The sequence below is a fragment of the Paramisgurnus dabryanus genome, chromosome 17 (assembly GCF_030506205.2).
Source record: "Paramisgurnus dabryanus chromosome 17, PD_genome_1.1, whole genome shotgun sequence".
Lineage (NCBI taxonomy): Eukaryota > Metazoa > Chordata > Actinopteri > Cypriniformes > Cobitidae > Paramisgurnus > Paramisgurnus dabryanus.
The window spans coordinates 22,610,006-22,623,418 of record NC_133353.1 but is presented as its reverse complement, the minus strand read 5'-3'; the positions used below and the strand labels follow the sequence as shown (position 1 = coordinate 22,623,418).

General features: G+C 35.8%; 3 protein-coding genes across 4 annotated transcripts; 2 read left to right on the top strand and 1 right to left on the bottom strand.

The window, feature by feature from the left end:
- Positions 1-126: 126 nt before the first annotated feature.
- Positions 127-4,208, bottom strand: pacc1 (proton activated chloride channel 1). The gene is made up of 8 exons (XM_065288643.2): positions 3,926-4,208; positions 3,365-3,470; positions 3,061-3,273; positions 2,832-2,986; positions 2,609-2,751; positions 2,373-2,514; positions 1,817-1,924; positions 127-1,649 (listed from the first exon to the last, which is right to left on the bottom strand). Exons 1-8 carry the CDS (start codon positions 3,959-3,961, stop codon positions 1,488-1,490), a joined length of 1,065 nt encoding a protein of 354 aa, XP_065144715.1. The 5' UTR covers positions 3,962-4,208; the 3' UTR covers positions 127-1,487.
- A 398-nt stretch (positions 4,209-4,606) lies between these two features.
- Positions 4,607-6,535, top strand: nenf (neudesin neurotrophic factor). Its single transcript, XM_065288644.2, has 4 exons — positions 4,607-4,879; positions 5,004-5,064; positions 5,251-5,354; positions 5,597-6,535. Exons 1-4 carry the CDS (start codon positions 4,748-4,750, stop codon positions 5,771-5,773), a joined length of 474 nt encoding a protein of 157 aa, XP_065144716.1. The 5' UTR covers positions 4,607-4,747; the 3' UTR covers positions 5,774-6,535.
- An 832-nt stretch (positions 6,536-7,367) lies between these two features.
- tagapa (T cell activation RhoGTPase activating protein a) lies at positions 7,368-11,777 on the top strand. 2 transcript variants are annotated; one of them, XM_065288642.1, is made up of 10 exons: positions 7,368-7,753; positions 7,985-8,058; positions 8,196-8,249; positions 8,602-8,659; positions 8,849-9,006; positions 9,150-9,311; positions 9,429-9,538; positions 9,633-9,801; positions 10,056-10,164; positions 10,381-11,777. In XM_065288642.1, exons 2-10 carry the CDS (start codon positions 8,032-8,034, stop codon positions 11,454-11,456), a joined length of 1,923 nt encoding a protein of 640 aa, XP_065144714.1. In that variant the 5' UTR covers positions 7,368-7,753; positions 7,985-8,031; the 3' UTR covers positions 11,457-11,777. The 2 variants fall into 2 exon arrangements, with proteins under 2 accessions (XP_065144714.1, XP_065144712.1); XM_065288640.2 differs by lacking the exon at positions 7,368-7,753 and having other exon boundaries at positions 7,825-8,058.
- Positions 11,778-13,413: the final 1,636 nt, after the last annotated feature.

The following is a 13,413-nucleotide window of genomic DNA, read 5'->3' as shown; positions in this document are numbered from 1 at the left end:
ATAAAATTATTGACAAAAATGACAATAAAGAGTTTTTATAAATTAACTAGATTAATTAATAATTTCATATACTCAATACATTAATTAGATATTAATAAAATAAATGCTAAAAATAAGGCAATAATGTAACAAACAAGGAAAGCTTTAATATTACATTTTTATTTCACACTTAAAAAAAGTATATGCCACAACTTCCAAATATAAGGAATCATGGTTAAAGTAGATTCAAGTATCTGGGTTAAAATCTTTGCACAGTGGCGGATGCTTGCTAGTGTATTTTTATACATATGCCAAAATTCACATTTATCTCATACAGCAGATAAACAATACACTTTTGTTCAGATTTATTTTAACAATCTGGGCGATTAAAAAATGCACTGTTAATCAATAAAAAATAATGATATTATGGAGTCTGAATGGTATATGGACACATTTGTCAAGTCATTTGATTATAAGAAATCATCAAGTAATTCTTTATGACAGGATCCCTTCTGCATGTTGTTAAAACATTTCATACAATTCATATGGGTTATACAACATGTATCAAATTAATAAAACATTTCTTGCTCACATTGATAGCAACAGGTTAAAAAGCAGCCAGGACAGATCACCTCTGACCCTAAGAAAATTGCTGCATCATGGTGTATGCTTTGCATTATAGTGGTCAGTAACAAACTAGGACATTTATTGATCCCTTTGAAATGTTTTAGGCAAAAATCTGATGTTTTTCATTACAAAAGCCTTATTGTTGTTCACATTGTTTATGGTTTCACACTGCCTGGTAAGTCATCCTTTAAAGGGGACATTTCACCAGACTTTTTAAAACGAAAAAATAAATATTTTGTGTCCCCAGAGTACAAATATGATGTTTTAACTCAATATACCCTATAGATAATTCATTATAGCATGTTAAAATTGCCATTTTGTAGGTATGAGCAAAAATGTGCGTTTTTTTTGGGGGGGGGGTCCTTTTAAATGCAAATGAGTTGATCTCTGTGCAGGGGTTGGATAGTGCAGATTAAGGGGCGGTTTTATCCCCTTCTGACATAACAAGGGGAGCCAAATTTTAATTACCTATTTTTTCACATGCTTGCAAAGAATTGTTTATCAAAACTAAGTTACTGGTTTCACATTGTCTAGGTTGATAGAAGCAAAAGGGACCCAATTATAGCACTACTAAAAGTCATATTTTCATGATATGTCCCATTTAAACAACCTGAATCTCACAGAGAATGGATGCTAAACAACCAGCCTAGTTAATATTTCAGTGTCACAAACCATATACACTTTGCCCTATAAAATTGCTACAACAATTACTGTTCAAAACACTGTCAGTAGTTACCTTGGCTTAGCAATGTCAGGTTAAAATCTATAGTCCAGTTAAAACGTAACATACAATACAATACAATACTAGCTTGAAATTAAAAACCCTCAGTTTGTGTTCAAATGTTGTGTTGTCATATAAAAAAATGTTTTTTTTGTAAGCATTAGCTGATTTGGTTCAATTCTCTCATTTTTGCTCTTAAATGTCTCTTACGAATTTTGATCATCCACTTAATGCTGAGTTTGGCAAAGTCTGCTGCTTTAAATAGAGCCATAAACACGCCACACAAAATGGCTATGGTGTTCCATGGGTTTGCTGTGACTATCTGTTAGAAAACATAAAGCATGTTTATTTAGATACATATAGCAAATGTTGTCAAGTTCATATGTGTTAGCTAGTGTTTCTTATACAAGAAAGACTCTCAACAAGCCTGATAAATTTATCAAATTTTTCAGAATGCACTGCAGTTGTTAATGTTTAGTGTTTACTTACATCTTTAACTTGCTGTATGAATGGATCTCGCCATTGGAACACAACAAAGAAAAGTTCATTGGCTTGTTCCTGTGGAGGCCTCTTGTCGATGTATTTCACTACACTGGACTGAAATAATGTTAAATATTAATACTGTATATTGGGAGAGCAGCCTATATTTTAAAAACCAGTCACCGGAAAATCTATACTGGTAGATAACTAATCTGAATAATAAAAAGGCTTGTTTTCCCTCAATGGCTATGCTGATTTTACTGTTTCAAGAGTTTGCATTATTATCATACTTGATAACATGTTAAAGCATATTTGGCGTGCTGTATTGGGGAAGGGCCCAGAACACAAAATTTTATTGGGAACCCCCTCCTTAACTGGCATAGATACCAGCTGAGAATGAGGCGATGGGGTTGGGAAACAATAAGTCCGGATGGATGCTGCTATAAATAGAGACCTCATCACGCTGGTTGGTTACATTACATGACCATGCTCCTCACAGTTAAATAAACTTCATATGTTAAAGGTTAGTATAGCAAATACTAAATAGTATTGAAAAACATACTACCTCCTGCCTAAATTCCACTGATTCATGTTCTCTGCCTGACGTTTTGACCAAAGACATTTTAACCCATGTCCGAAATCCTCCAGAGAAGGTCCACAATGAATAGTTTCTTTCACAATCTGTCATAAAAGCAGCCTTATCTGAGCTGATAAGAAAATGACATATTTCATACAAATTAGGGTGTTAATTGTTTTTAAACAAGCAAGCAAAACATGACACATTTTTCTGTACAAATTTACCTTTGAAGCATATCACTGAATTTGGCAAAAATCATGTAGCTTATTGCACTGAAATCTTCCTCCGTTTCGTTACGACTGAACTGCAGGAATATAAGTTCTCGGTTTCTAACATCAGTCGGGCCCCTGACCACCATGGCTCGCTTCTGCCACAAACACATCACACAGATTATTACTAGTAGTACCATGAGCTTAAAATAGCTAGAGTGAAAGAAGTAACTCTTACTTTTGTTTGGTTTGAATATGGCCCATAATAAATGATCTCCTCTATTATACAGTTGCCATCCTCTCGGCTGCCCGATGCAATGGGAGGGGAAATGTTGTCATGAAAGTGATGCATGCAACTCAATAACTGAGCCTTTCCAGGATACAAAGCGATTCCTATTCATAAAAAACAATGAATTTGAAATACAGATACTGACATACTGTCAAACATCAGTGCATTATTAGCTTACCTGGTGCTGTAAACTCTTCAACCTCTTTGTATGAAACAGACATCACTGGATGGGTGAGCTTCTCCATAAAGTCTGAAATGGTTTGGTAGGCCAAGAATGCAGCCACTGTACTAAGCATCAAGTAAATGAGAACCAGGATGACTGTAAAGACATTCTTCAAGCAAGCTTTGTTGAAGGCAATGGACATTAAATTGGTGTCCACAGCGTCCTCGTCTGCAACAGAGTAAAACTTTGTTTGAAGCAACATAATTTTATTTTACATTTTTAATTAAAAAAAACATATATTTTGGGAAAAAATGCATACCTGGTAAAGGATCACAGCTTGCTTTATCATGTTCCACTTCAGAAACTCCATCAACTTCATCATTCTGGTAGGGGCTGAGTGAGCCAGCACAGTCTTCACCACTGAACTACAATACATCAAAAAGTGAATCCAAACATAACTTTTTTAATTTAGCATTGGAGAATTGTTTAATGTTTAAACACATTTTAGTTTACATTAAAACTACATAAAAAGTAGCATAAAGCAAATTTTATATCTAACTCAATGCAGCTCTACAAAATGTATTTTCCCACCCTACTAACTTTACCCCTGCTTTCACTGATATTTCCTGAAAATTAAATAATTCAGAGTTTATTAGAGCTTGCTTTGTACCAGATTCGTTGAAAGTGACATATAATGCACAGCATATAACTGTTCATCAGGAGTACAATAAACCGAGCAGCGGTAAGCTGTTATCACATGACTTTAGCTGCCATGTGACATGTCCTTGCAATAAACTCATGCAGTAAACGTAAACTGCACGCGAAGCAGGAACTGCTAACTTAATGGGACTAAATGCATTTCACACATACGTTTTATTACCTCCTGATACGATCGAGATGTTTCTCTCCTCAACATTTTGCGTCCCCTCCGAATATTTTGGACGTTTAAACGTTGCCATTAACTTGCAGGAAGTTCAAAATCCAGAGTTTCATTTTCGAACTGCTAACGTTAGCATCCAGAAGCTCTCGAGACGAGAGGCACAGCCAATGGGCAAAACATGCTGCGCGTGACATCACAGTTGTTTTTCTGGGATGGGCTTTTGGATACTCTCTTTATCTTATTTTATGACAGCTCCAGCTAAATCTTCCATATTCACATTTGCTGCAATTCAAGTTTTCTTTCCGTAACTCTTTTCTCTTATGACTATTCCATAAATATGATCGATTCTCACATTCCTTACTCTTTTGTAAATCTAGCACTTTTCTTTGCGAAAAGGAAAATATTAATTATCATTAAAAAACAAAAGCTTAGTTTTCAGGCAAAGGACGTGATAAACATCACTACTAGCAGTTTCAGTGGTTAGCGTCACTTCCGGCCCATCTCACGTGCACTAACAAACAGAAACTCAGGGAGAGTGGAAATTTAGAAAATTCCCAAAGCAGAAGTGGGCACCGCATTTAAATTTCAAATCATGTCACGTATATCAACAAATCCCAAAACAACTTTCGATTTAAACGTTAAACAATTTTCGTATTTAAACATTTAGAATCCTGTTCCGATAAAAGTAGAGCATTTCCCCTGCTTATATAAGCTGACCCGAGATCAGCGCTAAACGCTTGAATGGAAACCTTATGACAACAAGGAAACTGAAGTGGCACACATTAGTTCCTGCTATTTTAAACCTCAACACGACATTCCACAATGTTTAATGTCTATATTGTTACATTGTGCGTATTAGTAACTATTTGTTCTGCAAATGACACCAAAAAGAAATACTCAAAACCGGTGCGTTTGTTTACTGAGGAGGAGTTGAAAAAATACGATGGGAGTGAGGTATGAGCACGTGTTATACAAACACTAGTTCTTAGAAATTTCTAAAAAAAAAATTCACCAAGTAATGATTTATTTTAAAGTACAATTATAAAACAGTTATACATTTGATCCCGGTCACGTACAGGACGGAAAACCAATTTACATGGCAATTAAAGGAGTGGTATTTGACGTCACAACTGGAAAAGGTTAGATTATTTATGTATGTTTGTGTATTATTTTCACATGAACATTAAACTGTTCAAACTTTGTATGCTGGTCTGTAACTAGTTTCAATATTTTAGACATAAATGTTTATGTAAGCTGTCTCCCTATCCAGTACTTTTGGAAAACTCACCATAGCTATCCATATATTTAATCTATTTGATCTACAGAGTTTTATGGCAAAGGTGCCAGTTATAATGCCCTAGTGGGTAAGGACTCAACCAGAGCTGTGGCCAAAATGTCTCTTGACCCAGCGGATCTCACACATGACACTGTAAGTTGGGGAGTTCACTACATGCCCATGGCAGTTAAGAGTTTCGTAGTATTCTAGAAATAGAAAATTTCCAGGGGTTTCCTACTGCATAAAAAAGCACATTTAAACATTTACTTTCCATTTCCTCATTCTGAGTTGTTGTTGTCAGACAGAAGTGATTTCACATTAGCTTGGTCTGCACCAAATTACCCTGTAGTTTTACACCATTCTAAATGTTTGCCTCTTCTTGTCCTGTTTGTTAGACGGGCCTTACAGAGACACAGCTACAGTCCCTTGAGCAGGTATTTACAGGCACATACAAAGCAAAGTACCCAATTGTGGGATACACCAGCAGGCGCCTTCTCAATGAAGATGGCAGTCCCAATAAAGACTTCAAACCTGAAGACCAACCAAATATCAGCATTAAAGAGGAATTTTGATACACAGAGAAATTGTCTCATATAAGAGCAATCTAACAATCTTATTTAGATCTGACCTCACTACATAGCCTAGTTGTTCATGACTCCTCTCTGTACTATAGAGTAGGCAGGTGTTGATTTGGTGTCCTTTGGTGGTCTTGTAGCCCACAACCTAGAAAATACTATGATGCATTAAGCCCACGTGGGTTTTTCCCTGGTGGGCTGCACTGAAGGTCATTCAAATGAGGCCACCTACAGGTGTGATTTACTGTATACAGTAAAATATATAAATTTGACTGCTGTTTACGTCTTAAATGTCTTTGTCAAATATTAATTGTTTGGTTGTATCTAGAATCATATATATACAAATTATTATATAGATTTTTTTTTACTAGTACTCAAGGGGAAAGTTTGGTGATTCACACATCAGTAAGAAATTGAAATTGCTCTGTGGTGAAGGGGTTTCATACTATAAATTAAAAAGTTGTTGTCAATTCACGACAACATTCTGACTCGAGCATCATTATCAGTCACGGTGTTTGTGTCTAATTTTCAAGCTATGTCTCAAATGACCAGAAATGATTTATTTTAATCTGTCTTTACAGATGTTTGTTACTGCAACTGATTTATTTTTTCATCATGTTACTGTCATCCACTGTCTGAATGAAATGTTGTTTTGAAACTTGCAAACAAGATCAAGTCCAAAAACTTGATATGGGTTAGATTGAACTAGGTACTAATTTAAGAATACGTGTTAAAAAATAAATGGCAAATTAAACCTGACATGGTATTCAGTGGACTCATTATAAGATTACTTCTCTAAACATTTACTTTTTCAAAAAGATGAAAAGGCAATGACTACACTCTAAATAGCACTTAAAGTGTTTGGCTGGCTCGTAGGGGAACCACTTTTAAGTGCCATTTAGCACCTATGTAAAATCAAAAGTGGTGCTAGACAACTATAGCACCCTTATGGTTCCATGTAGCACCATATGGTTCTACATGGGTGCTTAATAGTGTTTTAAGTGGTTCCCCTATGATTACAAGCTAGCTATTTAGCAACATTTTGTTTTCGAGTGTATGAATAATTTCCATTTACTGTTAACAGAGACTGTAAGCAGTAGGTGGGTATGCTTAAAATTGTTATGTTAAATGCCTTTATTTCTACGTTATGTTCGCCCATTCTGCAGCTCATAACATGGGGGCTGTTTAGTTTCAAGAGCGCCAGTGAGTCAGTTAGCAAACACTGTCAGATTTGAAGTCTCAAAATGATGTTTTTTGATTCTTAAAAAAATTCCCAGGTATTCATTAGCATTTACAGCAAAATAGTGAATCATTATAAAAGCACGTTTACTGTAAATACTTGTCTGGCCTAATTCTTGTATATCCACTTCTAATTATTCCTATAAATTTTTATTTTATTTTTTTTGACCCAGAACAAAAACCAAAACTAAGTTAAGGAAAGGCCTATGTAATAACATTACATACTAAATAACTTTAATCACATTCATCTTTAGATATAGTTAGATATTCTGAAATATGCTAAATGTATATTTTGTCAAATGGCTAAAATATATTGCTGATTTTCTGTAATAACATCAGTGCTTGTTTTACACCACTATTTGCTATGATAAGCTCCATGCATCATGAAATTTGTTCTTGACATTTTTAGTATGTACTTTTTCTTATGATTTTTTCTCACCTTTGCGTTACCTGTTCACGCTCACATGCGTGACGTATACAACACTTTCCACCCTCTTGTAACAACATGCAGTTGGCTTTCGTAGAGGTGTCGATGGTGGGAGCCCATGATGCTGCTTCCTGTCTCCATTGCGCTCAGAATTTCCCCTTCTGCCCGCCCACTTTCATTTAGTGCGGTGTAGTGGGCTGTTTCACTTCAGTCTGTCTGAATCTCTTGGTAGTGTCTGTTCTGCTCATGAGTCAATGTAGCTTGTTACTTTGTCCTGTACACCCACGGTGCAAAACCTTATTTTTTAACTGGTAAGTAACAATTTATATTTTGTTTAATAACACACTGCTGTGGTATTGTATGCTTTTGAATTGTTACTTCCATATTTACACAAATATTTTCTTATTGAAATAGGCTATTACTGTAATCAACATTGGTTATATTTTGATAATTGTTAATTCAGCAAAGTTTGATATATTTTGTATTAGGATACTGAAAGTAAAAATGCTAATATTCACAAATGAATCATTTCCATTTTTCAGATAATCTAACCAAGAGGAGTGTATCTTTTGGTCATCACAACAAACCTATGAAGGTGCTGAGTGGTCACGGCGTGGTAAGTTATCACCTTGACAGTTTCACACACCTATTGTCCTTAATGTCATCATGGAAACTGATTACTATTTGTTTGAATAGGCTTACTTCCCTAAATCTCATTGACAAGGCAATCATGTATTGTTCATTTTGTTTCAGTGCAAATCGTTGACCTTAAACAGCATGGACCTAATCAGCATGCAAGCTCCAGTTGTAAGTATATTGATCCTAAGATCTTACGCATACAGCACTTCTTAACACCTTTTGATTGATAGATTAGTGATATTATAGATTTCTTTGAAGTTTAAGTGCTGAGGGCGCAGCCTAAAATTCCTGATGCCTTTAAATGTCAATGCATTTCTGTGTACCAACACGTGTCAATATATCATGTTTACATGCCTGCTTGCTCTGTTTGGCTGCTTACCGACCCAGCCTACTTGATTACTATAAGTGTAATTTTCACAAGTTATTATTCAGTCTGGTTTCAATTAGCTTGTGTCTTTGAACTGAGATGACTGGTTTTAAAATAGAGATTGATTGGACGACTTCTGATTGTTTTTATTAGGTTCATGCTGGACTTCCCCATAGTCAGCAGCCTAGTCTGACCCACACCTCCCACACTGGTAAGCTTAATACCACTTCTTGTTTTAAATGACATTTGTTTTTAAATGTGTTTCTTGGACTTTTTATGTGGAAGAGAAAAATTCCGAGATAATTTTAAGTCCAGCTTACTGTCAATAACAATATCAAACTAAGTAACAAATATGCTTATTTGTACTTATGTTAATTTTTTCTTTAAATTTTTTAAATAGAAAACATGAACCGAAAGCGCTGGAGAAGCGTTTTTCGTCGTGTTCAGAAAAAAAACATGGATTCCGCTCATGCTTGCGTACATCCAAAGCAGCCACTGTTTGGAAAGGCCCTCTCTGATGTCTGCGAAAAAGATGGATCTCTTCCCAAACCAATTATGGTAAGAATCAGCCTAGTTCTCTGAATTTATTAATAGTATTCCACTGCTAAACATAAATATTATATTTATTAGCCAGATCAGGGTAAAAATAAGTGGGTTTAGTCACTTAGACATGTCATTCATTATCTTTATTTCTTTTGCAGGATGTCCTCACCTTGCTCCTGAAGAAGGGTCTGTACACCGAGGGAGTGTTCAGAACAGCAGGCAATGCCAAAACTTTAAAAGAAATCAAGGCTCAGCTCAATGATGGGATGAAAGTGGACCTGAAAGGGCACAGAGTCGTTGTACTTGCTGATCTTCTTAAGGTATGTATTGATTTTAACAATTTGATTTGATATGTTTGATTTGTTTGAAATATGACCCACAAAAATGCGATATGTTTATAGTATTTATATTCAGTGTATTTGTATTCGGATTTGCAGGATTTTCTAAGACATCTTCCTGGTAGTTTGTTAATAGTGGAGCAGTACAAATCCTGGATGAATGCAATGGAAAAGGAAGACATGGATCAGAAATGTGCAGAAATTCAAATGTAAGTTGTTAAATCAGTGCTTCACTTGCTTTAGGGATAAACTGCTTTGAGTAAAAACTGTAATTGTGACCAGTTTTCTGTGTTTTGTCTTCAGGGTGATCAACAAGCTTCCTGATCCAAATGTTCAACTTTTAAAGCATCTGGTTGTTCTACTATACCGCATAAGTGAGAACTCGGATACAAACAAGATGGATTCCAGCAATCTGGCTGTTTGCATTTCACCCAACCTGCTCCAAACAGACAACTTGGAAGAGATGACAGAGGTTAGTAGTAGATCACGCTTTGTACAGTGATATGAAAACCTTGACCTTAAAAACTTCTCACATTTTGTGGCTGAGAGCCAGAAGTAACACGTTGAGTAAAACTGAAACTCAACCGAGAAAAAAATAGATCAAAGGTGCTTTTATCCAGACTTATCTTTCGTGTGACCTATTTACATGGAACTTAACCTTTGTTCCAATGTTTTTATTGAAATATTATTTTTAATTCTCACGTCACTATTGGTTTGTATTTTTAGGTGAGGACCCTGACGAAGTTCCTCATTGACAACTGTTGTAGAATATTTGGTGAGGATGCGCTGAACCTCTATGGAGACTCTGATGAAGATGAACTCAGTGATAACCAAGGTAAGCTTATGTTTTTCCCTTTCAGACACCTTCACACTAGAGTTCACCGTTTCCATTTAGTTTCCTCGCATGATTTCAGATTTCGCATGATTTCAAACCTGCCTTTTTTCACATTGCATCACCTCATAGGCCATTACACATGTTTGGTCGATTGAAAATCATGTCAAAATACATGAACTGAACTAATAAATGATTATTTATCCTTGATATCTCCAGATTCTTTTTCTTCAAACCACCATGACTCTGCCTACGACAGTAATGACACTGATGTTGATGGCTACAAGGGGAGTTGTTCAGACATGGAGTCTATCAAACCTGTTGTTGAAGGGGAAGCCCAGGAACATTCCAGTGCTGTAGAGCCATGGACTACAAAACTTTTAACCCGCAGACGTTCAGAACCAACAATTATGTTCAACAAGGGTGTTCGACAGAACCTTCCCCTCACCAGGAGTCATACAGAAATGGACTTTCAGGACAAACTAGTAACAAAGCAGATCTCTGATGACTGCATTCTGTTTCAATCCGGTAACAGCTTGGAAAAGAGCTATGGTTTGGCACCTAAATGTAGGGTCCGGCAAACTTCCAAAGACTGTTCCTCAAGTTCACTGGAGAGTTGCTTCTCCAGCGCCTCAGAAAGCTCGATCCACAACAGCCCACCTATCCCATCTCTATCCAATCAGCGAAGACTGCTTCAACGCAAACACTCCTTTCCCACTCGCCAATCCACGCTTGCACAGAATCGCCTGGAGATGCCCAAAAGACGCACGCAGTCAATGAAGGGCGCACACATCAGAAGCAGGACCGTTTTTGGGCGAAGTGGCTCGACCAAACGTGCCATCGAGAGAACCTTACGCCATAGCCAGACTCTACCTGAGGTACTTAATCCTCAACCAGAGCCATCCGCCTCCAGTAATACGAGGTGCTTGTCTAGTGAGGAGGTTTTCCAGCAGGTGGACAGTAGGATACCTAGTAATCCTCCAAGTTATCAGCAGGCCATTCAAGACAATTCCCATGCTGTTCTCTCGAACCGTGGCTCATTGACTGTTCAGGATGCCAGGTGTCTATCAAAGAAAGCACATAGCAGTTCCACATCCACAAGTAATGAGACACTGGATTCATCTTGTGGTGATGAACATTATGATACCCACAACAGAGACATTAAAGACACATGTTGTGAAACCATGAGTGAAGTCTCATCAGGGTTAAGACCGAGATCCACATCTGAACCTATGTATGAAACATCGCTACCAGAGTGGTGTAATCAGGATGATCTCAGAGAGACATATATTTGATGTGCGGTTTATTCCTGTTATTTTTGCTTCATTTTTGTGGAGACAGTATTTGTAAATATGACAGATGTTTTGTGGTGCAGCAATATTGCATATCAGGAATTAGCTTGTTGCAGATTCAAGCACATTGTTGAAATGCTGAATTCTTTTGTGGCAATGTTTTAATGCCCTGTATATTTTGATTCCACGGCAAGAAAAATATTCTTGAAAGGCACTTTAAGGGAAATGTCACTACAATTTTTGTGCAATCTTTAAAAGACATGTAACATGTAAATATTATGCAATATGTCTCCTAATGAAATAAAGACTTTTATTTCACATTTACCCTCTTGCATTTTGTGTCATTATGTAAAAGGTATTAGAAGTTTTTTGTATCTTGTATATAAAAATCTATTGTCTCTGACTAGAAATAAAGCTGTGAAACGTATTTAGAAATGTATATATCAAGGGATCCCAAACTTTTTCATTCCAGAATCCACCTATGTATAATTTATCTCAAGACCCACCAAAATATTTTTAAATAGACATATTTCATGGAGGATACAATACATATATTGTCATTTAGTAAAGAGTAGGTTTTTATCCTTGTCATGTATGAATGAAATCCAACCTGATCTCACTGGAACTGTACGTATTTTATGAGTTGGCTAATTTGTGTAAATTAGTATGAAGTAAATCGTCCCAAAAAGTATGATTATTAAAAATAAAAACAATAAGGATACCCCAACTCTAACCCTGCCCTTGTACGCAAATCGTACAAAAACATACTAATTTGGTCGTACAAATTTATAAGAATTACCTTGTAAAATAAGTTCAAATTACCATGATTCACATGTGAATCTGACCATGAAAAATGAAGCATTTAACATTTGATATATCAGATGTCAATGGCTTAAATACCCATGTGAGGTCTCTTTTTAAGTTTTTATTAGTTTTTAGTTTTTTGAAGAGCTGCCCCCTCTGCATTCGTTGGGTATTATTGCTTCTGGTTTGTCTACTTTTATTCACAGATTTCCGAGAACAATGTTGTCTCCCAAATCTTGTCCTTTTTCTCATAACACATGTATAATTCTCTCATCTAAAACATAAAACATGCATAGACTGATATTAGCTTAAGCCAGGACTACCTTGATTTAATTAGGAAATATAACTAGTTTTAACAAAAATGCCTTACTAAAAACATTACTTGTGTGCATTTTGAGGCGGGCACTGATGTATTTTAAGATAATATATCTGCAAGTTATTTTCAGTTTGTACAGCTCTTACATTTATTTTAGTTTAGAACTAGTCTATTCCCCGTCCTGGAAACCACCCCTTTACATTTCTTTCTTTTTCTTTATTTTAACATACATATATATTCAAAACATCCTTAATAAACAATTTAATATTGATGTGAAATCAAATAAAGCTTTTATTTTCCTAAACATGCTCATCTTTTGTTCTTGAGGCTCATTAAACAAATTCAAGAAACCACTGTTTATATGATGTGCACACATCAAGCATGTGCTTTCTGCCTTCTTGAATTCTACATACTGTAAATGGTGCTTGTTTTGGTGTCATGTTTTTTGGGGGCACAACTGCCATCACCTGTATTAACCTCTGTATTTTCTGTGGGTCTGAATGCATCTGCTTTACATAGTGCTTCATATACATTAAAAATAGAAATGATAGTTCACTTTTACTTTTCTGTGTCTGAGGAAGTCTTTATCAGTACTGAAAACAGTGAGGAAAAGCTCACGTTTCCCTTTCCAGTGTAGTAAAACACCAACATATACACAATTAATGTATTTAATTATTTATTTAATTTGTGTCTATACAGTTGCCTTGGTACAAAAAATATAGGTCAAATTGCCCATTAAAATTGTAAAAAAAAACATTATTTGTGTTAAAAAAAAATACAAAACACTTCAGTGAATCCCCACTCTGCATGCATGTTCATTGCCCTATATGAGAAAAAATG

What these genes read in the sequence shown, in the direction of transcription:
- pacc1 (XM_065288643.2), bottom strand. Translation starts at nt 3,961, where the DNA reads ATGTTGAGGAGAGAAACATCTCGATCGTATCAGGAG. An exon ending in CATATTCAAACCAAACAAAA is followed by an intron (nt 2,752 to 2,831) that starts GTAAGAGTTACT and finishes TGTTTGTGGCAG; the next exon opens with AAGCGAGCCATGGTGGTCAG. An exon ending in CAGTGGAATTTAGGCAGGAG is followed by an intron (nt 1,925 to 2,372) that starts GTAGTATGTTTT and finishes ACATTATTTCAG; the next exon opens with TCCAGTGTAGTGAAATACAT.
- nenf (XM_065288644.2), top strand. Translation starts at nt 4,748, where the DNA reads ATGTTTAATGTCTATATTGTTACATTGTGCGTATTAGTAACTATTTGT. An exon ending in AAAAATACGATGGGAGTGAG is followed by an intron (nt 4,880 to 5,003) that starts GTATGAGCACGT and finishes GGTCACGTACAG; the next exon opens with GACGGAAAACCAATTTACAT. An exon ending in TGACGTCACAACTGGAAAAG is followed by an intron (nt 5,065 to 5,250) that starts GTTAGATTATTT and finishes TTTGATCTACAG; the next exon opens with AGTTTTATGGCAAAGGTGCC.
- tagapa (XM_065288640.2), top strand. Translation starts at nt 7,963, where the DNA reads ATGAATCATTTCCATTTTTCAGATAATCTAACCAAGAGGAGTGTATCT. An exon ending in TGCTGAGTGGTCACGGCGTG is followed by an intron (nt 8,059 to 8,195) that starts GTAAGTTATCAC and finishes ATTTTGTTTCAG; the next exon opens with TGCAAATCGTTGACCTTAAA. An exon ending in CTCTTCCCAAACCAATTATG is followed by an intron (nt 9,007 to 9,149) that starts GTAAGAATCAGC and finishes TTTCTTTTGCAG; the next exon opens with GATGTCCTCACCTTGCTCCT.